The sequence below is a fragment of the Takifugu rubripes genome, chromosome 19 (genome assembly GCF_901000725.2).
Source record: "Takifugu rubripes chromosome 19, fTakRub1.2, whole genome shotgun sequence".
In the NCBI taxonomy this organism is placed as follows: Eukaryota; Metazoa; Chordata; class Actinopteri; order Tetraodontiformes; family Tetraodontidae; genus Takifugu; species Takifugu rubripes.
In genome coordinates, this window is record NC_042303.1 from 14,516,947 (window position 1) to 14,543,401 (window position 26,455).

Here is a 26,455-nt window from a genome sequence, read left to right on the forward strand (position 1 = left end):
GGCGTGTACTAGACTCATCGCGTGAACGGTGTGCATCAAAAAGGGGCCCTTCCTGCCAACAGGCCGCACGTGCGGCGAAGGCACCTGAGGCCTCCGTGTGAATGGAATGGTGACAGACGAAAGGACGCGCACGTGCCTTCGCAATGGAAACTATCAACATCAGATGAACAAACAAGTAGCGCCTGGGAGAAAATAATCGAGATTATAAGGTGGCCATTGTCTGTCCACCCCCATTTTCTCCTCCCATGAGAAAATAACAGGTTTGTCAGATGAAGATTAGATAATTTGGAGGTAAGTCTGAATGCATGAGTGGAGGGGATCGTTAACAGTTTCAGAAGGGTAAAATTAGCTCAGCCATGTCAGCAAAAACATGAGGTGGACATTTTCTTCCCTCCCCAGGAGAGAGTTCATGTCTCCATCTGAGACAAAGACTCCGGTGTCCCTCGTTAGGCCCTAAAACAATACGCATTCAACTATTTAAGCCTTTAAAACACTCCACTTGATCCCTATTGCGCATTTACTTCGTCCTGTCAAATGGGCACAAGGAACTAAACCCGTGGCAACGTAACGTGTCCTCGCCCCGACATGAAACGCAGTTAATTAAAAAAAGAAGTTAGAAAGTGAAACTCAACTCAAAGTGACAAGTCAACCCCCCCCCCCTCCCGGCCAGAGCCGTAGTCCCTCCCCGGCCAGGAGCAGGCTGAGGCAGCCGAGGCTGCTAAATGCCCCAGCCTCAAAGGGACGATGGTGGAGGGCTGACAAAGATGGCGGCGCTCTCCGAGGATGGGAGCTACGGACTAAATTGTGGCCAACAGAACGCGGGCAGAGTCACCGTGTTGCACGTCAAATTGACCGAGACAGCACTGAAGGCGATAGAGAGCCACCAGAAGTGTTCGGTGAGTGAACGGAGCCTTTGTTTTAGTTCCAAACCGAACCGAGCCGGGTTCGGAGGGCTGACACAGCTCATCTCAGCTGGGAAAGCTCGGCTGCCACGCACAGGTAAAAGCGACAAAGTTCGCCCCGCCGCCGACGGAGTGTCTCCGTGCCCGTCTTTTGGGTCGGAACCGCCCGTCGTCTCGCCCTCGGTGGACCGAGTTTTGGGAAGTGACAAAGGGTTTTTAACTCGGTAGACATGTTTGCGAAGTTGGGCGCTTGTGTTAGCCACCTAGCCGTAGCTCCGAATATCGAACCTTGCAGTCCAGCAAGTCCATTCCCCCCCCACACACACACACACGCAAACTTGGCTCACATTTAACCTGCGGGGGAAAACATTAATGTTTCCCGCACACGCACAAGTTGACACGTTTATTAAATTCGAACGTTGAGGCCAAAGGCTGCGTCGAATTAAAGCACCTCGACGGGGAGTTTGACAATTCGACGAATGTTCGTGAAATGGAGGAAATGTTGCGGATAAACTGGACCCAAAGTCACTTGCTAGCTAGCTAACTAACCAACTAACTTTGGTCTTTAATCCCTCTAGTGATCGATGAGATCCCCATATGGTTACAGTTGTTTTCCGGCCACAGTCGTCAGGACTGGGAGCTTTAGTTTAACACAAACTGCTCATAAACATTTTTAAAAGCGACGAACGTCGCTTCGAATTTTGCCCCTGATACATTCGGGTAAATACCCCCGAGGCAACGTTGGCTGGGCAAATAATGAAGTTAAACAATGCGAAAATGCGGCCTTTGTATGCGCACATTTGTAATTTGAAAAGTAACTCGGCGTTTCTGCCAGGATCGCGCATTTATTTACGTCTCCACTGTCAGAAGTTGCAGAAAGTTCTTCGAGGTACCAAGAACTTTTTGAATGCCAAGTATGGCAACTAAAAAGTCCCCCCTCCCCTCCCTACAGGGGCCAGTAATCTGATTGTTGTTGCCCCTCCGCTGTGTCAGGCTACTTGCACACATCCATGACCATCTGACTGTTTTGACATCCTAAGCCAGGCCAGGGTCGACCCATCAAAACCCAACGGCACCGGTTGAGGGAAAACACGTCTTAGCTTTGCTTACAGGGCGCTGCATAACTGCGCAGATCGAATATAACCTGTTAATCTTGGACAAACGCCGTAATCTCGTTGCGGCGCTGCGGCGGCCACCTAATCTCGACGGGGCCGATACCGCTTTAAGTTGCAGGGGCCTGAAGTCAAGTAACCCAACGACTGCGTTGCATAAGAGGCTAACTTGGTGCAGGTCCTCCCTCGCAGCACATGCACTGCAGCCTAGTTCAGAGGTCTCTAATTGCTTTTTATGGTAAGGGCGCACTGTCTGTCTGCGAGCATGTCACCGAACACTCGCGCTCCCGTCCGTCAAAGTTTCGCCCCGACAGGCCTGCGAGCGGAAGGCTGCTTCCTGTGTCGTCTGGACTCAAAGGCAGCAGCGCACGCCGGGTGAATCCATTTCAGACAGGTGGCGAACTTGGTCATCGCCCAGCCCAGTGAATTCTTTTGTGACAGGCGCCGCTACATCCTTATTGGATGCGGTAATGTGGGTCCGTGCGCTGCGCTGAACGGCCACCAGCCGCCTCTTGCTGACTGAGCAGCCAAAAATGCCTGCTTTTTGTTCCCCCTCTCACCCTCGGCCGCGTGCGGCGTGGCTCGGCCGGTCACCGAGCCGCGGGAGCCGGCTATCTTTGTCTTTCTGTGGTGATGTGAAATGTGATCAGAAGTGCATGTGTGTGTGTGTGTGTGTGTGGATGGTGGGGGGAGGGAGGCAGTCGGTGTGCGGAGGAGGCTGGCTTCAACAAGTTAGAACTACGTTTTTGTGCTCTCCTCTTTTTTTGTTTTTGGATTGTCAGTTGGATGAAATAATTATCTGGGTTTTTTTGGGGGTTTTTTTTCTCCCTGAAGGCATTTTTCAAGCCAAGCCAGGCTGATTTCTCTGACCGGCTTTTGTTTTACCACATTCGATTCGGCCTTTACCTGTGCACGTCTGTAACGTTTGGCTGTAGATCGCTGCTGCATCCGTCAGGCTAGTGTCAGGTTGTCATTCCAGGTATGTGAGCCCACAAATGGCTAAAAGGCATCTGTATCAAACCTGTCTCACATAGCTGTAAACGGTAACCACAATGATGCAGGTAATGCTGTTGCTAGCCGCTAGCTTGCTAGTTTTCGAAGATGTATAGCAACAAAAGACTGCATGTTGAAGGTCTTTTAGCACCTTTTTTTACTGCTGCTATACTTTACCCATCAGATAATCATAGTTTGATAGGCCACTGAATCTACTGCTGTCAATAAAAGCTACCGTGCATCATCTAAAGACACCTACAACACCACAGCTGTGGCCGACTCCTTTGTTCCCGTCCAACTACAGGACAACGGTCGCCGTCCTCGAGAATCCGGACGGTTCGGTGGTTTGCAGTCAGAATCGTTCCATTCAAATCCCATTAATAGTGCAATGGTGGCCGCCGCTGTTAGCGGACGTTTGGGAGTCAAACGTTTAAATAGAAGCAGCCACGGTCCAAAAAACACAGTGCTATTTGCAATTTTAAATATTGATTTAAACCCTAAAATGCCAGCGCCGCAAACACCTTCCAGCCCTTGGTAACAACTTCTTTGTCAGCAGGAGTTGACTGTTGGGTTCTCTTCACTTTCAGAATGGATCCTCTTCGCGGCCAACCATACAATTCAATGGGCTCCAAGGGGTGAGTCTTGATTCATGTTTTAATCTTCTTTTTTTCCTCATAATGGGCATCAGATGTGACTTTACATCGCATACCGTGAATTCCTGTTGTATAAAGAACACAAAATATTGGTGATGTATTGGCCCGGAACGTACAAGCAACATCTGCGATGCATAAACGCGACTTTGTGCTGCGTTCAGGACGATCGGGGATTGTCTACACCCCCGATGTGGACTGCGTTTTACTGTAGTGTATTAGGAGGAAACCAAGGGATAAATGTTACGAATGTTGTTGGGCTTTGTATTTATTCTGTTCCTTAACTGGAAATAATCTGATTCTTTTTCTGCTGCAGCGCATTAAAATACCCAAGACAGATTCTTCCTCTGATGCCTTCCACAATTTTGATTTTTACCTGTCTAACGTGGGCAAGGACAACCCTCAGGGAAGCTTCGAGTGCATCCGCCAGTACGTGTCAAGGTAACGGTCGCCGGTGGGCTGGTTTCAGCGACACGGTTGGGCCAGGGGCTGCTGGTGGGTGACCCCACTCTCTCCCTTTTGTAGCTCAGGGGCCTCGCATCTGCGATTGTTGGCGGCGGTACAGGACAAAGTCACAGTGTGCGCCACCAACGACTCCTACCAGGTGACCCGAGAGAGAATGACCCAAGCTGTGGAGGACACACGTGAACGTGGGACCAAAGTCATCAAACCCGGTGGCCAGTACAGAGGTAAGGGCCTCAGCGGTGCCCAGGTTGCTGTCAATGCCGCTCGCTCCCCTTTTTTGAGAGGCTGAATAGATGAAAGCTGACAGCCTGATTCCATTCAAGCCCAGAGGGCCACTGACTAAGCCCCTTTGGCTTCTCGGTCGTTTCCAGATTAGCCGTATGGCAGAAGTTTGTAGATGAAGCCGTTCCCACATCGCGGATGGAGAAGCTGCGATGTTTGCTCATGTCGGTTACCGTCCATGTGCAGCGGCTTTGTACCTTTTACTGTGTGTTTGATCGACTTTGGACAGGAAGTGGGACCAGCAGCTGTGTCTCAGTGCGACAATAGAACTCTTCAGCTTCCTTCCAACAGTTATTTTCGATGAATTTAAGAAACTTGAAACTGAAATGTTCTTGCTCTGCTATGAATCAGAGCGGAAGAGACAGGTGTCGCCTGTCTCCAGTATCGTCCAGTTTAATGGGTTTTTGGTAAAGAATTTAAATATTTTGTTTAGAACCTGTTGCGTTGACCACAAAAGCTCGGTGCAGCAGATCTAGTTGCACAGTCAGACTCCATTTTGAGTCAGTCCAGCGAATAGATCTGATGGGATACTCATGATTTAAGTAGAACAAAAAGTTTAGCTTGTTGCGGACATTTTCTGGCCAAGTTAAAATCTCCTCGGGCTTGTTTTTGTCTTCACCCTGGGAATACATTTGCATAGAGTGGCCCAGATAGAAACTAGGAAACAAGAGGAGTAGCTGAGAAATGGGGCCGGAGCCTGTAGCAGCTGCTCTGGAACACACACCCTATTTACTAATGCAAAAGGTGCTCTTATTTTCTTGTTTACGGGTCGATAATTTCAGGTAAGCACCTGTAACTTGCGGTTCTTCTGTCTGCAGCCTGTATCTTTTAATGAGAGCTGCACACCCCTCATTTTGAAACCGCTGGGCTTGTTACGCACGTTGCCATCGTTTCATGGCGGCGCGTTCTGCAGCGACTCGCTTCATCTCGCCTTATCTCGTCCTCTCATGAGGCCGCTCCAGTCGAATTTCACATTTGCAGGCAAAAAAACATTTTGGGAATGTTTCATCATTCTCACTTAAATTGTCTCGGGTTATTCATATTATCGCTCTTCCCCAGGCTAAGATTTTCAAATTGGTCTCGCTTGTTTCAGTCGGATGTTTTGCTCCCCCCTCCCCCCCTGGTTTGCGAAGGGGACTCTAGTAGTATTTGGCACTGCTTGTCATCCTTGAATCACAATTTTACCACATATTTGTCTTCTGCCACTAGGAAAACAAGTCCATATCCGTAAACCGGCGCTCTCTGCTCCGGAGGTCGCTCCCGAGCGCAAGCGCTCCACGCCTATCAACCCAGCCAACACTATCCGCAAGTGCCTTTCCAGCAACCCCGTGTCCCAGCGACCCTTCCGTGACCGCATCGTTCACCTGCTGGCGCTGAGGTCCTACAAAAAGCTGGAAGTGCTGGCCCGTTTGCAGCGGGACGGCATCAACCAGAAGGACCGTAACTCCCTGGGAACCACCCTGCAACAGGTAGCACGTCCAGATTAAACCACGCAGCACTGTTTGCTTAGACTCCTGCTCCCTGCTGCTATCTGAGGGCTCATGCATCACTCTTCTCGGGTGTGTGTCTTTGTGTGTGTGTGTCTACATGAAATAGGTGGCCAATCTAAACCCCAAGGACAACACGTACTCGTTGAAGGACTTTATATATCGTGACGTCCAGCGCGATTGGCCCGGCTACTCTGAGGATGAGAGGACCCAGGTCGACCGGATGTTGGCCCGGTACAGAAACGGCCGATTAGACTTTCTGATGAATCCTTAGCTGATTAAAATAGGACAAAGAAATGGCACTTTAAGAAATGTATTGCATTTGTAAAGTGGTGGTTTAAAATCTGTGGGTGGGTCATTTTAACCCCTGTTGTCAGGATTTGAATATTCTGGGCTAATTTTAAGTAATTGCATTTTATAGCCAAGATGAGTTTCAGTCTTTATCCCACTCAGCTTCAGAGTAAAGCAAAAAAAAAGAACAGGAGGTCAAAGGACAGGTCCTTCTCATCTCTCTCCCATTATCCTTTACTGACTCTCTTCTCTTTTACAGCAAATTGGGTCCTCAAACTGAGTCTGTTTCTTCAAGCAGTTCTCCCAAAGACAGCGTACCTTCATCTCCCCAGGTCCTGGAAGTAATACCTATTTAAATACTACTTAAATCTGTTATGGTCACAGCATCTGACTCAGTTCTGTGTGTTTCAGAAGCGACAGCCAGATTTTGACTTCATTGATCCTTTGGCGCCCAAGAAAGCCCGCATCTCCCACCTCAGCAACCGAGGACCTGCCACGTCTTCATCCACCTCCTCGTCTGATCGCCGCGAGGACGATGGCAGCCCCGCCTCTAAACGCTCGTCCCTGCCCTCCAGTGTCACCTCGGGCCCCCCCACCCACCTCCCCGTCTCGTCCCACCCCCCCGTTCCCTCTCACCAGCAGCCCACCCTGGCGTCTAACTCCAACTCGCCCAGCACCCCCGAGGGCTGCGGAACCCAGGACCTGCCGTTGGACCAGAGCTCGTCCTGCAGAGACCCGTCGCCCAGCCCGTTCGCGTCAGGCGGGACGCTGCAGGAAAGTTACCGACACCTCTCCTCCGCTCCCGGACCCACTTCCTCCCCCAGCCCACCTCCTTGCACCTCACTCACAGTTACCTCCACCGTCATCACCAGCCCTCCTCTGTCCAGCAATAAGAAGTTCAAAAAGAAATCCAAAAAGCACAAAGAGAAGGATCGAGAGAAGGACAAAGGGAAGCGGGCGGAACGATGCGGCACAAGTCCTCCGAATGTAGCAGAGCAGCCCGAAGAGACTCGCAGAACCAAAAAGAGGCGCAGCGCCGAGGAAGAGAGCAGAGTGGTCGCCAACAAAAGTCCTCACAGCGACGGAGGTTCGTTTCTGCCCGAGCGTCTCGCATGATGTGTTTATTTACTCGATCTCATTCTCAACTATGGAAGCGGATGTCTGCATCTTGCTGCTTTTGGCCGCGTTGCTGTGGCTTCAAACCCTTTTTCCATTTTCTCTCCAGAGTCTTCAAACAAAGAGAATCCAGCCCAGTCCACAGAATTCTCCACTAATTCCATGCCTGACTATGTAGTGTGAGTAAACCAATACGCTCTGATTTTAAACGGCATCTGCGACTTTTACGGTAATGAAAGGGGGGCCTCCGCCTGCGTTTGCGTGTAAACAGGAAGTACGTGCCGTTGGTGTCCATGGACCAGCGGCAGAGTTACAAAGATGACTTCAATGCCGAGTACGACGAGTATCGCCTGCTCCACGCTCACGTGGAGAGCGTCACACGCCGCTTCTCCCAGCTGGACGCTCAGTGTCGGAAGCTGGTACCCGGCACCAAAGAGCACCAGGTGCCTGAATGCTGCAGTTTCTCTCCTGGTTACCATCTGTGTTCAGCAGCTTTACTGTCTTTGCGTCCTCGTTTCCAGCATTAAAGTTGTTTGTTTTTTCATTTTACAGAAGATGCAACAAGAAGTCTTAAAAGAATACAAAAAGATGAAACACGTAAGTGGTGACCTGAGCTCTGTTATCGGTGCATTTGTGTGTTCAAGCTGCTGGAGGTGGAGTCTGATTGTTTGTGTGTGTGTGTGTGTGTGTGTGTTGTACAGGACAGCCCAAACTACCACGTGGAGAAGCAGCGCTGCGAGTATTTGCACAACAAGTTGGCCCACATCAAGCGGCTGATAGCAGATTTTGACCAGCGCAGAGCCCAGGCCTGGTGCTGACGCCGCAGATCGTCTTCACAGATCAGTATTGAGAACGGCGTCCCACCTGCTCTTGTTTAAGGACCCCTTCAGTTACCACATCCAGAACAGCCCTGCCACCCTCCAACGCTCTTCCTTCCCCTTTTCGCTTGTCCTGCTTCATTCCTTCCTTATTTTTGATCTTTTATTCCACTGCCTTCATCAACGCCCACGGTCTTGAGAATCCTGAGCCTTGACCCCCTCCCCACCATTTTGCTTTCCTAGTTTCTATTTTTTTTTTCTCTCCCTTTTCTCATTGAGCTCCTGTGAATTGTAAGACCACTGGACTAGTGGACAGGGGCTGCCTGCATGTGTGACGGGCTTTTGGGTAAACTTCAACTCTTTGAAGGACTTTGTATTCATGCAAAAAAAAAAAGAACAAAAAAATATTTTCAAGCGGATAAAGAAAATGTTAACGATATTTAAGTTAAAAAGAGGGAGATCTATTTATTTTAGGGCTTGTAGTACAGAAGAGGAGCCCGCAGATGATTTATTGATTAAACCTTTTTTTTTTTTTTTTGAAAGAGATGAAAAGAAGAAAAAAAAAAACTACCACGGGCCTTATGTGTTTAACTCTGTGAAGCCATTTTGCACGCAAATTCCACGATGTCATCTCATTAAGCCAAGATGCCCCTCCTGCCTCATTTCCTCATGGAAACTGTACACGATGACCTTTCCTCGGCCGCGTCGGAGGCAGAGGAAGAAGGAAATGAGGCGCGCAGGAGACGGCAGGCTGATTAAGCATCAGAGTGTGCCTGAGTTGTAAATTTAGTTGTAACGGCTGCGCGGGGGTGTCGGCGTATCTGACGGGGTTAGGGAGCCATGGAGAGGCCCGTAGTCCTGGAAGCGAGTCGGGCGTTCATGGTGCTTGACGGGCGCCTTACAGTCAAACGCCAAGCTGAGCAGACGCCGAAGGAACCACCTGGAAACGGGCTGCGTGGGAGGGAGGGAGGGGGGGAGGGACAGTGTGGAAGGAGTGTTACAAAGCCGTGTGTTTGTATGGATGAGCGTCACGCGGAGTGACGGGCGAGAGAGGAAGTAAAATATGGAGCAAAAAGTGAGAAACACAAAAAAAAAACTAATTTAAAAAAAAAAAAAAAAAAGCTGCTATAGTGTTAAACCAGCCAGAGCATTCAGGATCAACCTGGCAGGAGGAACAGAAACTTGTAGATGTTTATTTTCCAGAATGGACCGGACCGCGCCAGCTTCAGCTTTATCCAGCAACAAACACTTGTTAGACCACCTGACGTCAGATCAGTATTACCATCCAGCAGGTATTTGATTCTCAAGTTCTGATTTCATGGAGGTTTCCTTGTCTCTTCGCAACATTGATTTCAAACAAACGCAGTCTTTTATTTTAACAAGGGAAATTTTGTTTACACACCTGTGTGTGAATCTTTGCCAAAAATGAGGCTCCTTTCCCCGAGTCGGCAGGTCGGCCTCCACGTAGTCAGCGCTTGAATCTGCAGCTGGGTTTGATTCACTCGACGCCGGGAAGTGTTTAATCTGGAATGTGAAGGCCACTTAATTGAAATAGACCTGTAGCATTTTGAATGCATTCCAGCACTAAAGTCCAGCCAGAACCGCTCAGGTCACCGGGTCAAAGGCGCCTTGTTCTGGGCTCCTGGAATACTGAGAGATGTTTCTGAATATTTGGGGGGGGGGGGAAATCTGGTATTGAAGTGAGCAACTATGCAGCTGGCGCAGAAATGTGTGTGAGGGGGCGAGGGGGGGTCAAAGGTCCAGATTTTTGGTTGTGACCGTCCGTCTGCAGCAGACCGGTGGTTGTTTTTGCTGTCGGGGCCAGAAAAGATCCCTGAATGTGTCTCTGCAGCACTGAATCCAGGTTCTTTCCTGGGTGTGGTCAGTCAGGACTACCCCCCCCCCCCCCCCAAGCCACCTATTGTTTAGACCTGATGCAGCCGTCTTCACATGCAGCCGGTAACATGTTCTCCAAAAAAAAAAAGTCTTTGTTTTCAAAACCCGTGAGCCTAAGTTGACCCTGTGAACTGGCAGGAAGTAGTTGCATTAAGTCTTAATGAAGAAGTGACGGACGCCCGCAGAGATGTTGATCAAAGAAAACCAAGTATGAAATTGGATCCTGCCTACGTGAAATGTCATCTCAGTAAGATGAAACTTCAATAAAATTCCAGAGAGTTTACTTGGAAACTGTCCTCTGTGCTTCTTTCCTGTATGTTTTTGGCTTTAAAACATCTGTCGGCAGCATCTGGAGCATCATGTTCTTCCAGTAAATACTATATTGAGCCATTTTAGCAGAAGTTAGTCACACTTCGCAGATTGTGGCCCCAAAAAAATGTCAATACAATTTAAGGATTTGGGGGGAGGGGAGGGGGGGACTTCCAGTCACAAACGAATCTGACTGGATTACCAGAAACGTTTGTGGATCATCTCATTTAAAAACAAACCACGTGACCCATTTTTACGGAGGCGGCCCTGCAAACGCGCTCTTTCACCGCCGTTGCACCGTCAAAGCTCATCGAAATCATCTGCTGGACGTGCGCAAACAGATCTGAACTTTGAAATTGTGACATGTTCCATCCCGAGGAGCGGTGGTTATCTCTTTAAGACTGCTGGGAGGGGGGGCTGCTGCGCACCACTCCACCCATCGCGTCACCCCGAGACTCCGAACCGACCAAACAGATCCGCGATCGCCTTTCACTCAGCGCCTCCATTGATCGCAGCCCGGCGGCCTGATCTCCGAACCCGTCCGCAGCGACTCAACATGGCGCAGCAGTTCGTCCAGACCAAAATCACGGGGGGCAAAGTGGTGGTGTTCCTCAAGCCCACCTGCCCGTACTGCGTGATGGCCCAGCAGGTCTTTTCCGAGTACAAGTTCAAGCCGGGACACCTGGAGTGTGTGGACATCAGCGGCCACAGCGACATGGGCAAGATCCAAGACTACTTCATGGAGCTGACGGGGGCGCGCACGGTAAAGGCAGCCTTGAGGGTTTTTAACGTCCAGAACGCGGGCGCTTTCGCCAGTCACGGCGGTTTAAATGTGTCTTGGCTTGTGAATTATTGTCATAAACGGAAAATCCGAAAGGCTAGGGCGTTGACGTCATGCGCAACCAGTCTGCTGCGACAACCAGGAAGTGGTCGGTTCTCCTTCATCAGGCGGTGAGACCCCCTGGCAAAGGTCTCCAAGGGTTCACCACTGTCATTTCTCAGTCCTCCAGGCATCTTCAGGGTTTCACGGGTCTCTCAGAAGAAAATATTCACATGGAAACGGGCCTGAGACGACAGGAAATGGCGACCCAAGATATGTGGGAGCAGGCTCCTGAAATATTGACTGACCTTTTCCAACTTCTCTGTCTCCGTGCATGTAGGTGCCACGGGTGTTCATCGGCGACAAGTGTGTCGGAGGAGGCAGCGACGTGGCCGACTTGCACGAGAGTGGGGAGCTGAAGAACATGCTGCTGTCCATCGGAGCCCTGCAGTGAGACCCTGCCCAGGTGATGACCAGAGAAATATCCAAGTATGATCTGATCCTGGATCCTGGTCCAGAACTGCCCCCCCCCTCCCGTGTCATTGCCTAGACTAGAGTCTCCAGGTATGAGCAGGGTGCACAGAGGTAAACAGCAGTTCTGCTCTCAGGTTGCTCTCAAACACGTCTTTATTGAAAGTGGGTTCATCTGCTGTCCGTACAGCACTGGCCCCCGTGGAGCCACGCGTCTTCATGCAGCACTTCAACTCTCAGGTTAGCTTGATCTTGGTTCACTACATGAGTTCTACCCACAGGTTACAGGTTCTGTTGGAGTCTCACAGTGTCGGCTCCCTCAAACGGCGTCTCTTCTACAGCTCTACTCGCTAACTGAGCTACCGCTGTTCCGATGTGATCGTTTATTCACGACCGGTTGGCAATGAAACTGTAAAATATCATTTATAGACCCTTTTGGCACAACTGATGCTGTTCCGTCTCAACTGACAGCCGGTTCTTTTAATAATGATTATGTTGATGATGATAATAGTGCACTTTAGTGTGAAAATAGTGAAACTTAACGGTCAAAATCCCAAACTATAGTTTACAAAAATAATTGCAGCACCAAAAAAATTGTATTGTTACGATTAAACTCAGTTTCTCAAATTCAAAAAAATAAATATTATGTACATGTTTTACCAAAAGGCATTGTGGTTTTCAGTCTACCAACTTATTGATATTCGGGATTCAAAGATCGGTGGTTGCTTTTTTGAAAACACACAGTTTGCAGTTTACAACTCGGAGCTCTTTAAAATGACAGATAAATAAAATATGAGAATTCAATTAGGGGAAAAGACAAATAAAAAACATAGAAAAGTCACTTAGTTGGGTTTGATTTCTCAGATCTGTCCCGAGTGACTCCTCTTCACCTTCAGAAAGGATCTTTGCTTTAGTTTCCTGCTAACTGGGCCCTGTAAAATCCACCCTCCTGAGGCGCGCGCATGCGCTCCTGTGGGGGTGTGCACCTATTGCACAATTTAGACTCATCAGTGTGATCACAGAACTGTTATTTATGTCTATTCTCACTGCAAAAAGCTTTGCCCATTTTGCACAACAGGGAGACTGCAGCTATTTCTTATTGCTAACAGAATAATTCCACCAAAGTTTCATAGTTCAAAGGAAATGGGCCACAGACTGAAAATGAAATGTAAAAAATATACCATTATCGGTCAGCGCTTCTGATTTTTGATGTAGGTTACTGGACGAGTTATTTATATGAACGATTAGTCAACTTGATTCGAGAGGACAGGAGCGTCTATTGGTCAAGGGCTGAAATCGAGGGTCGGTCCAGAGTGTAGAAGGTACAAACCCGTCCACAGGAACCCAGCGACTCCCAGTCACTCCACCCGTTACGGGGGTTTGAGCCAGCCTGATCCCCGTCAGTTCTCCTAATGAAGCCTTTTAGTGTCGCTGCGCGTCTTCAAAAATCCACCATTTTATGTTGTAGAAACAGAATCCTTCAGAGGGCCGTCTGGCTGCTGACCAGACTTCTGCTTCACACTTGATAGGTAATAACTTCTAGGCATCAAACGAAGGGCCGCGCCCTCGTCGGCGTGTGTCGCGCCGTCAGATGTCATTACTCCTCGCAGATGAAGCCTCTTTTTAACCGTCTCCGTCACCATCGAAGCCCTTTCCCCCAGCAGTCCCTTCGCCTGTCTCACTGTTGCTCGTCTCTGTCCTCTCTCCCTCTCTCAGCATCCAGGTGGCGGCCGGTCACATGACTGTGCAGCGAGACTTGCGTAGCTTGCGTCGCCTCTGCTGGTACTCGTTCAGCTCCTGCAGGTAGCCCCTGGACGGCCAGCGTAGCCTCTCCACCTGCTCCCGCTCCTCCTCTGTCAACACACCTGTAAAATTACACTCTGCAACAACGAATGCTGAATGCACTACTGGGATGTCTGATGTGATGCCTTTATCCCTGTCGATACCCGTCCATTTTGGGGTTTTTTTTCATTATTTTTATATGCATTCATTGGAAATAAAAATGCTGCTGCGACTAATTGTGTTTCAGTTGATTGATGAGAAAAAAACACCAACTTTTATTCCCTGGGCTTAGAAGAATTTGAGGGTGGGGGGTGGTTAAGGACTGAAGGCTGATAAAACGGCTGACCTGAGAGCTCCAGGAAATCGGGTTTGTGGCTGAAGATCAGGTAGTTGTTGGCGATAAAGTGGAGGAGCCAGATGTACAGCTGCTCTGCGTTGTGGCACTGAGAAACAAACCCAAGACAGACATTTGAATCCGGCCTCGGCGCCGTTCGGAGGTCGGCTGCACGGTGGTGTCACGGGTGGGGCTGACCTTTGCTCGGCGAAGCAGGCGGATCACGCTGATGCCCGTGGATGCCAGCTCCCGACTGGGCATGCTCTGAAGGTAGGCGCACACGCACACCTCGCACAGGTGCTGGAGGCGCTTCACCTGGTACATCTCGGCGCAGACCAGCACCGCCATGGCCTGCAGCACGCTGGCTGGAGACACAAAGGCGACACGGCCTGATACACCTGCACCCTGCACAGGTCAGGACGCCACAGAACGCACGCCGTTCACTGGAACCCTGTTAAGAGTCTCCCATCCACGTTTTCGGGAGAAGAAGCTGAAATTCCGACTTTTTCAGCCCACTGTAAAAACTGAGTTGACTTGAACGAGAGTCCCAACATTTATTTACACGCACGTGTTCCTATGCTGCCTTCAGAACCACTGCTGCGACGACAGGCACGTCTCAAAGTGTCCCATTCGTCTGCACCACGCTGCGTTTTCCATGCTGTCAACCGGAATGTCAGCTGATCAGTTCTGTGATGTCACATCGCATGAGACACCCCCCCCGCTGTTCGCCCCTATAAACCCTGATTCTCCTGACGCGTCCCTGACAGGCTGAGATTACCGTGTCCAGCTTCGCCTCGCATCAATCAGCATGAGGCACATGCTACCAGCATACATGCCGCTGCGCGCCGGCTTGTGACCTTGAGTTGCCGAGTCGTTGCGTAACGGTGCAGCGGCTGCAGCCTCCGTGGCGGCTTTAATTTCCTGTTTCCTGTGATGCTCCCTGTAAACAGCTTACACACCTTCCTGTTACCTGAGCTGCAGCTTAAAGCCTTTTTTACCCCCTTTTTTTCCACTAAAATTGCCACATTAGGGGATCACCAAGCACTCAAAATATGGACGTTTAAAGCGGCTTATTCTAAACATATATAACATCTGTTAAGCAGCTTTATTATGTAACAAAAATGACATTTATAACCGCAGTTGATTAGAACGCCGTGAGCAAGTTCGGCCTTATCTCTAATTAGGGAACGCAACAAATCTTCTTGACACTAGAGGGCAGAAAACCCAAACATACCACATAATGTGACCTTTTTAACGACGTAAGCTGTTTAATGTGTGAAGGTTTGAAAGGAGCAGCATTATTTGGTTCGTCAGTTTGAGGAGCGCTGTTGTGACTGATTGCTGGTGTAAGAGGGGATATGAAATGTGTAATGCAGCAGGGGTCACGGCCGTCACCGCTGGTTAGAACAAGTAATGCTGTAGCATGACTGAGCGGGAAGACAACGGCAACAACACGCCTGGGACTCGAGCTAGCACCCTTAACAAGCAGACAACGCCACGGGTCCATCCTGTCATCAGCGGAGCTAATTTCAATTTTGGGCCGCCTCTCCGCACGCCTCCTGGGACCATCCCTGGCGGCGTGTCACAGTCACACAGATGGCTGGTGGCACTTGTCATCCGCATTTTACGAGCCGGGCTCAGGAAACTCTTCCTCGGGGTTTGTTGTCTTTTCTGTGGATCGTTTGAGCCTCTAAAGTGACATCATTTGCCCAGAATCCGGCTGCGAGATCTATTAGACCGATGGATCAATCTACCACCATCAGAAATCTACAACTGGGTTTAATTGTTCAACAAAATAAGCAGAAAGGCGTCTATATAGCGGTTTCTCATTGATTTTGCTGCTCCACGGGGGGGGGGTCACGGGGGTTAAGGATGCAGGAAACTCACCAGGACAGCAGGAGTCGGTGTAGAGGTACTCCAGGAAAGACAGGAAGGTGTCCGAGGAGACGCCGTGGATGGGCACCACTCTGCTACGGGCCTCCGCGTACTTCCCGCTGAACATGGCCGCCATGACATCACAGCGTGCTACCAGCACGGCCCGGTGAGCTGGCAGTACGCTCCCTGGATGGCACATTTAGGGAGTGAGAGTAAAAACGTGCTGGAGAAAGCTTAGCCAATCAATGCTGACATAATATTGAGGGCAACTCTCCCACAGGTTTGCGCTTCGTTCACCCACGTAGTCGTTTTGCCTTTGAAAAGTTTGAAAACTCCAGGACGAGAACCTCTCGCTGTCTGAGCACAAGTCCTCGTTACGGGCTGCAGCGTCATTAACAGCTCGCCACACACCCTCGGCACAATAAAATCATTCCTCCAAAAGCGAGGCTAATTCTGCTGCTCGGGGGCCAAGAACAAGAAAACGCTCCACATTTTGAGGATATTATAACTGATTGATGGAGCCTCTAATGGAGGCTTGACGACACGCACGGTGACGGTCTCTTGTCTCTCCCAAACGATCGTTCATCCCAGCCCCAAGAATGAGGTCATAACTCAGCCACGGCTAATGTAACGGAGTGACAGTGAACGCATCAGGACCCACCTTGCACCATGAAGATGACATCGGAATAAAGGGGAGAATTGAAGAGGTTGACCAGAGTCTGCGGTCCCAGCTGGGCCGCACGTGCACTGGGTGTGTCTCTGGGGCCCTGCGCACACGCAAAGTAAAGATGGAACCAGAGGAAATGGGCAGAGTGGGAAAGAGTGACCGTGAAGCCAAAAACAACTTGGATTATACTGAAAACACGCTGTGACCCAGACAATCCTGCAATGTTCAGAGGGACGGGTGTCACGTAAAGGTGCTGGGATACCTCTGAGCATGTCTCAGAGGTATCCCAGAAACATTATTGCTCATTCCAATAACATCATCATCATAGCGTGTTGCCTTCACTCTCTATGATGATGATGTTATTGGAATGAACATTATTGTTGAGTCTCTCTCCAGCTGTTTCACCCGGTCTTCCTCTCTGCCCTTGGTTGGTCTCAGAAGCTTTACCTCCTCTGTCAGGGTCTGATGCACAGTTACTCAGTCAGACGTGTTTTTCAACGAAGCACATTTCCGAAAAAATCTGGTTTTTAGAAAGACGGTCAGACAGGAAGTCGGCCGTGATCTTGACTGATTGAAACCTCTATACGTACATTAACTGACCTAGTGCAGCCGCACTCGTGATGTTCATTACGTATGGCTCTGAGTCCACATAAGAACGCTCACATGTTCGCATTGTTACAATTAAAAGAACATTTGGGTGGAATCTTTATCCGATGAAGCGAGAGACGTAAAGCATATTTGCGTAAGTGCAGCCGCAGGACGGTCCATCGCTGTAATTACTCCTTCTGCATTCTTGCTGCTGACCAGAGGGGAAAATACACTCTGTCTGTGGTGTAGATCAGAGACGGGATCTCTGGGGAGCGCTGGGTTCAGCCAGAGTCATCCCGCTCATGGTTCCTGACACTGCTCATCAGCACTGAGCACAACTCTGCTGGGAGGAAGTGGACACCAATGCTGCTCTGGTCAATCTAGAGCGTTTGGGTCCTGGACCCAAGTTTCCTGGCGCACATATCACGTTAAACTGACCTGAACAGGACTCTGCTGGACCCGACTGCACACGGACTAACCTCTTGAACACCGATGACCCGAATAAGATGTGAAAAAGTGTTGGGATGTTTGCTTCGGACTGCTGAACCGTATTCCCAGCTCTTGAGGGACGCGCCAGCACAGCGACTCCTGCACGTCTCTGTTCTGAAACACGTGGCAGCTCTTCAGAAGAGGCCGAAGCCGTGATCTCCCGGGTCACGTGGGTCGAAGCTCTGCCGCCTCCAGAGCCCGAAGCGTCCCGGGAATGTTTGCAGAGCGTGATGGAGCGATGTCAGGGTCACTAGAACATCTCATCACGTGAAAGAGGCTCCACCGGTATTTATGTGTCAGCTCTTCTCAACACTGCCCCAGGTGGAAGAGCGATATCCATCACCATCAGGAGTCCATATATACAGCACACGCTGCCAAAGGCCTGTCAGACCTATGTCACATCTGACGACTCCTCTAAATGCTAACAGCTGCTGCCCGCTCCCCTCGTCTCCTGATTCAAAAACAGTACATTCCTCATGTGACGCTGCAGGTTTTAGCATCGCTTTGGACTTTGCGGCGGGCGTCTGGCGTTCCCCGAGTCTGACTGATGTTTATAACCCCTTTCAGAGCATCTCCTGCTTTCTTTTCTCATGCGTCAGCATCTCTGAGATGCCAGAGGAAATAATTATGCAGCCATGCAAATTAGAGCTCCATTATCCCTGTTCATAAAACCGTCTAATTAAGACCCCGTTAGTCTGCGGCCACAACAAAGATACCTTTCAAGTATAGCTTAAGACATAATTATGTGAGTTATTTGATGCAGGAGACCACCCGGGACACACGTGGACATCACGATAGCGGGATGTGATGGTGTGGAAAAACGTCACCCTCTCTTTGCCGATGAGCGAGCGTATGCGCTCCATAAGCTGCGCCACAGCTAAGGAGTTCTTCAGCTTCTCTTCCAGGGCCTCCTGGAGGTGTTCCCACTCCCACGCTCCTGCGAAACATCCACAAAGGCACAATAGTTGAATTTATAGAAACTCTTCTCGGCCTGGCACCGAAACCGCCACCACCCACGCCCCCCCCCCCCCCCCCCCCCTGAACAAAACACCAAAAAACAAAGACCTGTTTTTTTCCACTAAGTTGTCTTGTTCTAAAAATTTGCCTCGTTTTGTGTTTGTAATCTATGTTTTCACTCTTCTGTCCATAAAGCTTCAGACGGGGCGCCACTCTCTCGGACCGCCACGCTGTGATGGAAGTGGCGCGCTGTGGCACTGGCGCGGAGACAGACTGTCGAGGGAAGAGGGAAGCTGCTCTACGCGGGATTTATGTTAGCATCAGTTCATAATGAAGGTATTTAAGCTGATAGAGGGATTAACTAAAATCGAGGCGCCAGATAGTGACACGCCGCCGCGCTCGCCCCTCATTGGCGGGGAGAGAGAGCTCAGGTCAGGAGACGCGCTGCGAACGGCGGCTGTAGGCTGACAAAAACAGTTACAGGAGGAGATGTGAGTGAATAAAGTCACATATGATCAGAGAATGCTGTGTTGGTAGCCGCACAGGCTAATTGCTAACTGAGGGACTTAAGCCACATCCTTAAAAATTAGAACTGTTATCCTGCAGTGGGCTTGAAAACAACTGTGATGCAGGAGGGGGAGGAGGCAACATGCAGGCACACACACACACACACACACACACACACACACGCGCACACACACACACACACACACACACACTCACACACACACACACACACTATAGAAAGCAAGTGACAAATTCAATAATTCAGCGATACGCTACAAAAGGAGACAAAGTCTCACAGCGTTAGCATCACACAGGCGACGTCTGGGCCTCTGTGCCCGTCCTCACTCAATCAAGCGACAAAAGACCCGCAAACAGACAAAGAGCAGAAGTCTAAGCGTGCGTCTTCACAGAGACGCGGCATTGTTGCGGATTAAAGCGAGCTCCGGTCGACAAATCTGAGACGAAGACGCCCGTCGTCGTCTCTGAAACGGAGAAGCTGCTGCAGCCTGTTGTGGATTTACTGTAGGGGAACGTTTGGTGGCTGCTGCTTCCTGTGTCTCCGCTTGTGTGTTTGAGGTCATTTGGTTTAAATGTGCAGCCAGACCCCTGTTGAAGGTTGGGATTCTTCACACGAGGCTTAACGCCGTCTCCCTGCAGCGATTCGTGACATTCATATTCCACACATGCACAAACCCTTCTTCTCTCTTTCTCACTCTCTAACACACACACACAAACACACACACAAAATCTTTGCTTATATGATATGTAGGAATATGACTGGAGAACAATGCAGCTACAAGGTAAAAACATGAGGTCACAATCCTGCTGTTGTGTGTGGAGAACTCAGGTTGCGTGTGCACGTGCGTGTGCGCGTGCACACGCAAGTACACACTCTTTCAACCACTTATTCTTATTCATACAGTGACTCACAGACGTGCAGCCTAAAACTATAATCTTCTCCTCCTCTCCTCTCAGTCTTCAGCATCACACATGCGTGCTCAGCTCGTGCACGTCCGTGTCCACGTGTGTACGAGATCTGCCTCACATGCGCGTTAAAAAGGCAACGGTGCAAATCACACATATGCAGCTTTGGTCTCCCATTAGGACGTCTGCAGGGCACCGCAGCCTTTGATGTGCCGGCGTGCACGGAAACTGCCATCAGGCGCTGGGCGTGCACGGCGGACTGCAGATTCTGAGCTGCAGGAGGAGAAAGGAGGATTCTTTTTCTTTTTTTCTTTTTGGGTGCTGGAGTCAAGGGAGTAGCCCACGGTGATTCCAGCAGGCGTAGAGGGCCGCATGTTTCCCACCTGGCTGAATCAAAGTGGAGTTCTGGGTAATAAATAAATGGGGCTTCAAAGTCGGGGAGCAGCCGGGACACGAGCCAAGCGGAACATCTGACTACAAACGCGCGTTAAGATTAAAATTCAGTTGCTTAACATGCAGCACTTTTCATAAGCCTCCACTGGATGCGATCCAGCAGCGTTAAAAACCTTTTTGTGTTGCTGGGTGACATTAATCATCGTGTGTGTGGAAAGACTCGGGGACTTGGGGCCCGTCTGGGGCCCTGGCTCTGATTGGAAGGGCGACGCTAAAAAAAAAAAAATCCCACAATTTTATTTGGCTTCACTGTCACGCTGCACTTTTGAAAACAGATGAAACCAAAACGGACGGCGTGAAAGCGCCGTTGGAAACACGTCTTTAAGGTCTCTGGTGAAACGAGACCGTTGGTCACCACTGACGCTCGGCAGGCGGAGCATTAATGAAGAAGATCTACCTTACGATGGTCCAAAAAAGGCCCTTTTATAGAAACATTCAACGTGTCCTAGCGTATAAGAAGGTTCAATGCAGAGGATTCAGAGAATCTTTTTGTTTATTTACCTCTGTAGATGAACATGAGAGTCTCCCACAAACACATGCACAGCAGGGGGTCCTTCACCACCAGGCGAGACAGGCGTCCAGACGCGTGGCCCTCCGAACGCGGCATGTCGTCGATAAACCCCCCATCCCAGGTGGACAGCAGCGAGTGGGGGCCCCCGTCCCGCTCTCTGCAGACACACCTCGACTGAGGGCGTTCCCTGTCCGAGCAGAGGCGGGATTACCGCACGGAACCCTCCCCTCCGCCCAACGCTCGGGTCTGATCCTACCTGGTCTTGGGCCCCAGCAGCAGCTGTCGGAAATAGGGGCTGACGGCGCACAGCACGGCAGCGTGCGCCCACCCCAGCTCCTTCCCAGACTCCCCAGCGTAAAAAGCCACATCTGCGAACTGCACACCGCGCTCCAGCAGCCACTGCATGTCCTGGGAGAAGCTGGACTCTTCCACTCGGATGGGGGGGAGACGTGCTAAATGGAGAGAAGGTGAAGGCACCTTAGAAGGAGCGAGACAGGAAGCTGATAGCTGCCTCCCCGATCACCTTATATCCTGACGTTTGTGCAAAAACTGCACGTGTTTATCGGAAACAAGACTGTACGTGGATCCAAGCAGTATTGGACAGGCAGGAGGTGATTCAGCACCAGCTCGGGTTCTTGGCTGGTGGCAGAACTGTCAGTCAGATCAGCACCGCCGACTTGATCTCATCGGTTCTGTTTTTTCAGGGTTTGCAGAATCGGTTTGGGTTGGAATAAATCAGCTCCGGATCTAACAGATGCAACCGCGACACTGTTGAGCTTTGCTGCAGTCATTAAACTAATTGCAACTCATCTATTTTATATGGAATATTAATGGTGGACAATCAGAGGGAACGTTTCTTCCTTTGCAACGACCCGCTTTGTGTTTGCGGAGCCCAGCTGACAATTGGATGGAAGTGTGTGTATCAACATTGCTGGCTGCTGCACTGTTGAGGCCCGACTGGTACAGTAAGTGCTAGCATGTTGCCCGGCCAATTCAGACTTATTCTGTCTGAATTAAATTCCTCCCGGCACGGCTGCTGCGTGTATTCCCTGTTAAGTGGGATGGAAATAACATCCCAATTGCCATGGTGAAACATTTCTGAAGAGATTCGTTGTACAGAGATCTGCTGCCCCAGTAGAAGAGCTTGGACTTAAAGACTAAAAGGAAATTCTCATTCATCTCCTCAGGAATGTCATTTTTAACGCCGCCTGCCTTTCCCCCGTCCTTTAAATGTCCCAAACTTCTTAAAAGGAATCATCTGAAAAGCATCGGTTTAAGTGTTCCCACCTCTGTATCCCTCAAAATAAGGCACCAAACACGAGGTCTGCTGCTGCTAAAAAGAGCTCAGCGGTGTTGGGTGACACATCAGTGAGTAAAGATGGTCTATTGATCTGAGTTAAACCTTTTTATGGATAGCTGAGCGGCGAAATGGGGCAGCGTTCACAGCAAATGCCACACTTGTGGGTCGTTCTATAAGCCATGCTCCTCTGACCTGGTTGTTCCAAGTGAGGAGGGAGAAGCTCGTTGGCTTTGTTCCCCCGTCTCCTCTCCGGCCGCTCTTTGGCTTTGTGTTTCAGACACTGAATCATGAAGTATTCCAGCTAAACGACACAAGAGGCGTGCATTAAAACTCCGCCTGGAATTCTCACGTCGGTGCTGCGGGTGGTGCAATCGCTCACCACGCTGCCGAAGTAGCGGCCCACGAAGACGTGGTTGAGGGAGGGCAGCTCCAGGTAGGTGGCCCCCAGGTCCCGGGACAGCTGCAGACCTTCGCTGTGAGGAACGCAGCTGCTCCAGTCAGACGCGCACAGTGGACACGTGCAGGGGGGGCCTTCATCTGAAGACAGAGGAGAGAGTAACCACGATTGTTTTAGATAATAAGGCTAAATGGAGGTCTGCTATCTTCTCTTTTCAATGGTGCTCCTTCGTTATCACGTGACACAGTTTGCGGGCAAAAGAAGAACTCACAGCAGCAGCTAATTTAACATTATCTGCAGTGGCATGTGCGCTTGGACCAGCTATCTTGTGGCAATCGGACAGAAAAATTGGAGGGATTAACTCTGAAGGAGGGGGGGGGGGGGGACCACACGACGGAGGAGGGGGAGAGCCGGAGAGGAAGATGGAAGGAGCCAGACACACGGCTAAGAGCCGAGCCATTTGATATCTCATACCGCTAATAACCTGCAGGCAGGACGAGCTAGAGTCACTAGCACGCGCGTGTGTGTCTATGTGCGTGTGTGTGTGTGTGTGTGTGTGCGTCAGACAGGCACTGGCCTGGCGCATCAGTGCTATGTTTGTGTGTGAGGGCGCGTGAGTGCCCTTGGATTAATCGGTCTCTCCTCCCGCATTAGGCTCGGCATTATTGGACACCTGGTTACTCCACATCTGTGCCTCCGACGGCCTGAAGTCAAGCGGCAGCGAACTCTCCGCGCTCGGCTGTTAGCTCTGCAGTCATTAGAGGAGAGCAACACCAACAAAAACACAAACAGAAGCGGCGAACGTAGGTACACACACACACACACACACACACACACACACGCTCTGTCTCGATCCGCACTGTGAACATTCTGCAGCTCTGACAGGATCTCAAAATTATCCCAAGAAGACGGGCTAAAAATACAACCTGCTTCATTTGATGAGCTTGTTTACAGAGTCTGGATTTAACAAGGGTCAGACGGTGCACGTGCGCGTGTATGTGCGTAGGGGGGGCAACCCGCTCACTGAGGCATTCGGCGGTGTTACGCAGCATCCGCTTAAGCCCCGCCCACAAACACATCCAGCTCAAGGGTCAAGCTCCAATGGGGCTGTGAGGCTGTAAATCCAAATGACCTTTGACCTCTCGCCTGCGTGAGTCAGCCTCGCTCATTGCAGGTTTCTATGCCAGTGTCTGCGGGCAAGAAGAGGCACTCTGTTCCGGCTCTGAAATCAGACCCAATGCTCTCACCCTCGCCGCCGCCGCCGCGGATGAACCGGCAAATACCACAAGTTTGACCGCGAGCAGCCCTGAAATCTTCACGGGTTGCACACAAAAATCTCCAAAAACTGAAACAAAAGGGTGCCTGTCTGGGGTTTCCACCGGTTAAGGACTTAAAGTGCAGGTTGTGAGAGGTGAAAACCTCCCTCCCTGCTTAAAGTATTAAAAGAATGAGAAGTTAAAATGTGCATTAGGCTGTTGTAAACTCCAACTCGGGCACGCCGGAGCCGTCAGCGTAACTACGCTCCTCAACTTCCCAACATCCTCCAAACACGAAGATCCTCACCGTTCAATCGGGCTCCGACGGCGACCAGGATGACGGGGACGCCCCAGTGCCTGAGGAGCGGGCGCAGGCGTGGAGCGTAGCCGTTCCTCACCTGCTGGAAGGCCAGCTTGTCCATGACGGAATATTTAATGACCAGGATGTCCGCCTGCTCCAGAACCTTCCGCACGCTGGCCCAATCGCTGTCCAGCAGGTCCTGGAAAAGTCAAGAGAGGAGCAAATGAAAGGTCAGCGGAGGAGAGACGGGACGGACACCTCATTAGCTGCTCGCCAGCCGGGCGTCATAAATCCTTCCTCTGACAACCTTCCCTTCACAGTCTCCTTCAGTGTAACTTCACCCCCCCCACACCCCCCTCCCCCCAGAACCCTTGAGACTAACCCAACTCAAGTCATGAGGGAAGAATAAAACTCTTCAAAATAAAATTGAATTACAAGACAAAGAAGCAGGGAGAGGACAGAAAGAATGTCAGAACTGCAGCTCCACCCCTGACGGAGGGAGACAGCTCTGTAATAGGAAGCCTGCTTTCATTTCCCATCCACATTCTGCTGAGAACAAAGATTCTCTCATTTCCTTTATGCAGCACGTGTTTAAAACAGGGGCCATTTTTTTTTAAAAAGGCTGCAGTCTGGAAGATAAAGCTTCAAATCTGAAATGCTTAACAGCCGTGTGCTTCAGGGGTCCATTATTTCCCCATCCCAGCGCGCCCCAAGTGCTCAGGGTGTCCCTTACCCAACTGGGACAGTCCCGGACCACTACAGTAACGTCTCCAAACACCCGGGAGGTGTACTCCATGAAAGCAGGGTTGTGCAGGCTGTCCTCCAGGTCGCAGTGTCCCACCAGGGCCCCGTGTCCCAGGTAGCTCCACAGCAGACCCCCCTGCAGCTGCCCCTGGCCCAGGATCTCCTCCCCCTGCCCGACTCCGCCGGGGCACTCGCTGCCCAGAGCAACAATGTGGATGGACCTGTAAGCGGAATGTGAGGTAAACACGGGCTCCCCTGATTGTTCATGTCCTTCACGTCACTAAAAACCACCGGAGCCATTATTGGCCGTGGTGGGGTTTCATAAAAGCGGCACTTTACGCATTTCTATCGTTCAATAAAACGCATGAGCCAATAAATCAGAGCACGCACTCCCACCATAATGAGTTTTATCTGCACAACTTACATCGTGGGTTCGTGGTTCTATGGTGCGTTTCCGCGCCGGTCGCACGCCGCTTTATCCGCAATGAGCTGCGGCTCCGTTCCCTCGTTAATCCCTCTCATCGGTAGCTGGCCCCCCGGGAGCCCGGCTGCTGCGGCTGCGGCTGCTGCTGCTGCTGCTGAGGGAGTTCTGCAGTCATGTCCACGTCTCGGCGTTCATTCATGAAAGTGGAGACCGACACCGTCCCGAACCGCACCGGACAGCCGAGCCGGCGGGGCAGCGCGGCGCCCATGAGCAGCCGGAGGGCGGACGCGCTCAAGTTGTCAGGCGGCGAGAGACGCGACCGACGGCGGACGGAGAGCAACAGTGAGCCGCGGTGTCCAACACATGAATGGCGTCTGCGGTGAAAACAACTGGAGGGGGGGGGGGGGGGGGGGGGGCACAGTGAGAGAGAGAGGGAAGGAGAGAGGGAGAGAGAGAGATAGGGGAGGAGAGAGGGAGAGAGAGAGAGATAGGGTAGGAGAGAGAGGGAGGAGAGAGAGATAGGGTAGGAGAGAGAGGGAGGGAGAGGGAGAGGAGAGAGAGGGAAAGAGAGAGGGAGAGAGATAGGGGAGGAGAGAGAGGGAGAGAGGGGGGAGGGAGGGAGAGATAGGGAGAGAGAGGGAAGGAGAGAGAGGGAGAGAGAGATAGGGTAGGAGAGAGAGGGAGAGAGGGAAGGAGAGAGGGAGAGAGAGATAGGGGAGGAGAGAGAGGGAGAGAGAGATAGGGGAGGAGAGAGAGGGAGAGAGAGAGAGATAGGGTAGGAGAGAGAGGGAGGGAGAGGGAGAGGAGAGAGAGGGAAAGAGAGAGGGAGAGAGATAGGGGAGGAGAGAGAGGGAAGGAGAGAGGGAGAGAGATAGGGGAGGAGAGAGAGGGAAGGAGAGAGGGGAGAGAGAGGGAAGGAGAGAGGGAGAGAGATAGGGGAGGAGAGAGAGGGAGAGAGAGAGAGGGTAGGAGAGAGAGGGAGAGAGGGAAGGAGAGAGGGAGAGAGATAGGGGAGGAGAGAGAGGGAAGGAGAGAGGGGAGAGAGAGGGAAGGGGGAGCGGGGAGAGGAGGGAGGACTGGGTAGAGAGAGCGAGATAGGGTAGGAGAGGGAGGGAAGGAGAGAGGGGGAGGAAGAGAGAGGGAAGGGGGAGCGGGGAGAGGACGGCGGAGGGGGGGAGAGAGAGAGATAAGGCAGGGGGTGGAGAGAGGAGCGGGAAGAGGGGGAGAGAGAGAAGGAGAGAGGGGGAGAAGGGAGAGATAGGAGGGGAGAGAGAGGATGGGAGAAAGAGAGGAAGGGGGGAGGAATGTAAAGAGAGAGAGAGATTGGAAAGGAG

At 51.0% G+C, this 26,455-nt stretch overlaps 3 protein-coding genes across 7 annotated transcripts; 2 read left to right on the forward strand and 1 right to left on the reverse strand.

Annotated features, from left to right (window-relative positions):
* Positions 1–674: 674 nt before the first annotated feature.
* On the forward strand, positions 675–10,303 carry ell2 (elongation factor for RNA polymerase II 2). Its single transcript, XM_011614197.2, has 12 exons — positions 675–896; positions 3,595–3,642; positions 3,974–4,098; positions 4,183–4,346; positions 5,614–5,873; positions 6,001–6,125; positions 6,442–6,514; positions 6,594–7,269; positions 7,408–7,477; positions 7,570–7,741; positions 7,851–7,895; positions 8,000–10,303. The coding sequence occupies exons 1-12, from the start codon at positions 723–725 to the stop codon at positions 8,114–8,116; spliced, it is 2,049 nt and encodes a 682-aa protein (XP_011612499.2). The 5' UTR covers positions 675–722; the 3' UTR covers positions 8,117–10,303.
* Positions 10,304–10,689: 386 nt separating this feature from the next.
* Positions 10,690–13,630, forward strand: glrx (glutaredoxin (thioltransferase)). 4 transcript variants are annotated; one of them, XR_003885843.1, is made up of 3 exons: positions 10,690–11,084; positions 11,482–11,726; positions 11,803–12,206. XR_003885843.1 is itself a non-coding variant. In XM_029826018.1 (3 exons), the coding sequence occupies exons 1-2, from the start codon at positions 10,878–10,880 to the stop codon at positions 11,593–11,595; spliced, it is 321 nt and encodes a 106-aa protein (XP_029681878.1). In that variant the 5' UTR covers positions 10,690–10,877; the 3' UTR covers positions 11,596–11,630; positions 11,750–12,206. The 4 variants fall into 4 exon arrangements, 2 of the variants coding, with proteins under 2 accessions (XP_029681878.1, XP_011612502.1); XR_003885842.1 differs by having other exon boundaries at positions 11,482–11,705; XM_029826018.1 differs by having other exon boundaries at positions 11,482–11,630; positions 11,750–12,206.
* On the reverse strand, positions 11,746–25,511 carry rhobtb3 (Rho related BTB domain containing 3). Of its 2 annotated transcripts, XM_011614199.2 has the most exons (13): positions 25,122–25,510; positions 24,687–24,918; positions 23,960–24,152; positions 22,379–22,536; positions 22,192–22,300; positions 20,956–21,151; positions 20,690–20,886; positions 18,175–18,284; positions 16,265–16,370; positions 15,616–15,789; positions 13,927–14,093; positions 13,741–13,837; positions 11,746–13,465 (listed from the first exon to the last, which is right to left on the reverse strand). In XM_011614199.2, coding segments are annotated over exons 1-13 (1,860 nt in total). In that variant the 5' UTR covers positions 25,124–25,510; the 3' UTR covers positions 11,746–13,346. The 2 variants fall into 2 exon arrangements, with proteins under 2 accessions (XP_011612501.1, XP_011612500.1); XM_011614198.2 differs by lacking the exons at positions 11,746–13,465; positions 13,741–13,837; positions 13,927–14,093 and adding an exon at positions 14,135–15,457 and having other exon boundaries at positions 25,122–25,511.
* Positions 25,512–26,455: the final 944 nt, after the last annotated feature.

Coding starts and splice junctions, on each gene's coding strand:
- ell2 (XM_011614197.2), top strand. CDS start 723: ATGCCCCAGCCTCAAAGGGACGATGGTGGAGGGCTGACAAAGATGGCG. Junction 897..3,594: donor AGAGCCACCAGAAGTGTTCG/GTGAGTGAACGG, acceptor CTTCACTTTCAG/AATGGATCCTCTTCGCGGCC. Junction 7,896..7,999: donor AATACAAAAAGATGAAACAC/GTAAGTGGTGAC, acceptor TGTGTTGTACAG/GACAGCCCAAACTACCACGT.
- glrx (XM_029826018.1), top strand. CDS start 10,878: ATGGCGCAGCAGTTCGTCCAGACCAAAATCACGGGGGGCAAAGTGGTG. Junction 11,085..11,481: donor AGCTGACGGGGGCGCGCACG/GTAAAGGCAGCC, acceptor CCGTGCATGTAG/GTGCCACGGGTGTTCATCGG.
- rhobtb3 (XM_011614199.2), bottom strand. Junction 22,301..22,378: donor GCCGCTACTTCGGCAGCGTG/GTGAGCGATTGC, acceptor TGTGTCGTTTAG/CTGGAATACTTCATGATTCA. Junction 15,790..16,264: donor TGTCATCTTCATGGTGCAAG/GTGGGTCCTGAT, acceptor TGTGCCATCCAG/GGAGCGTACTGCCAGCTCAC.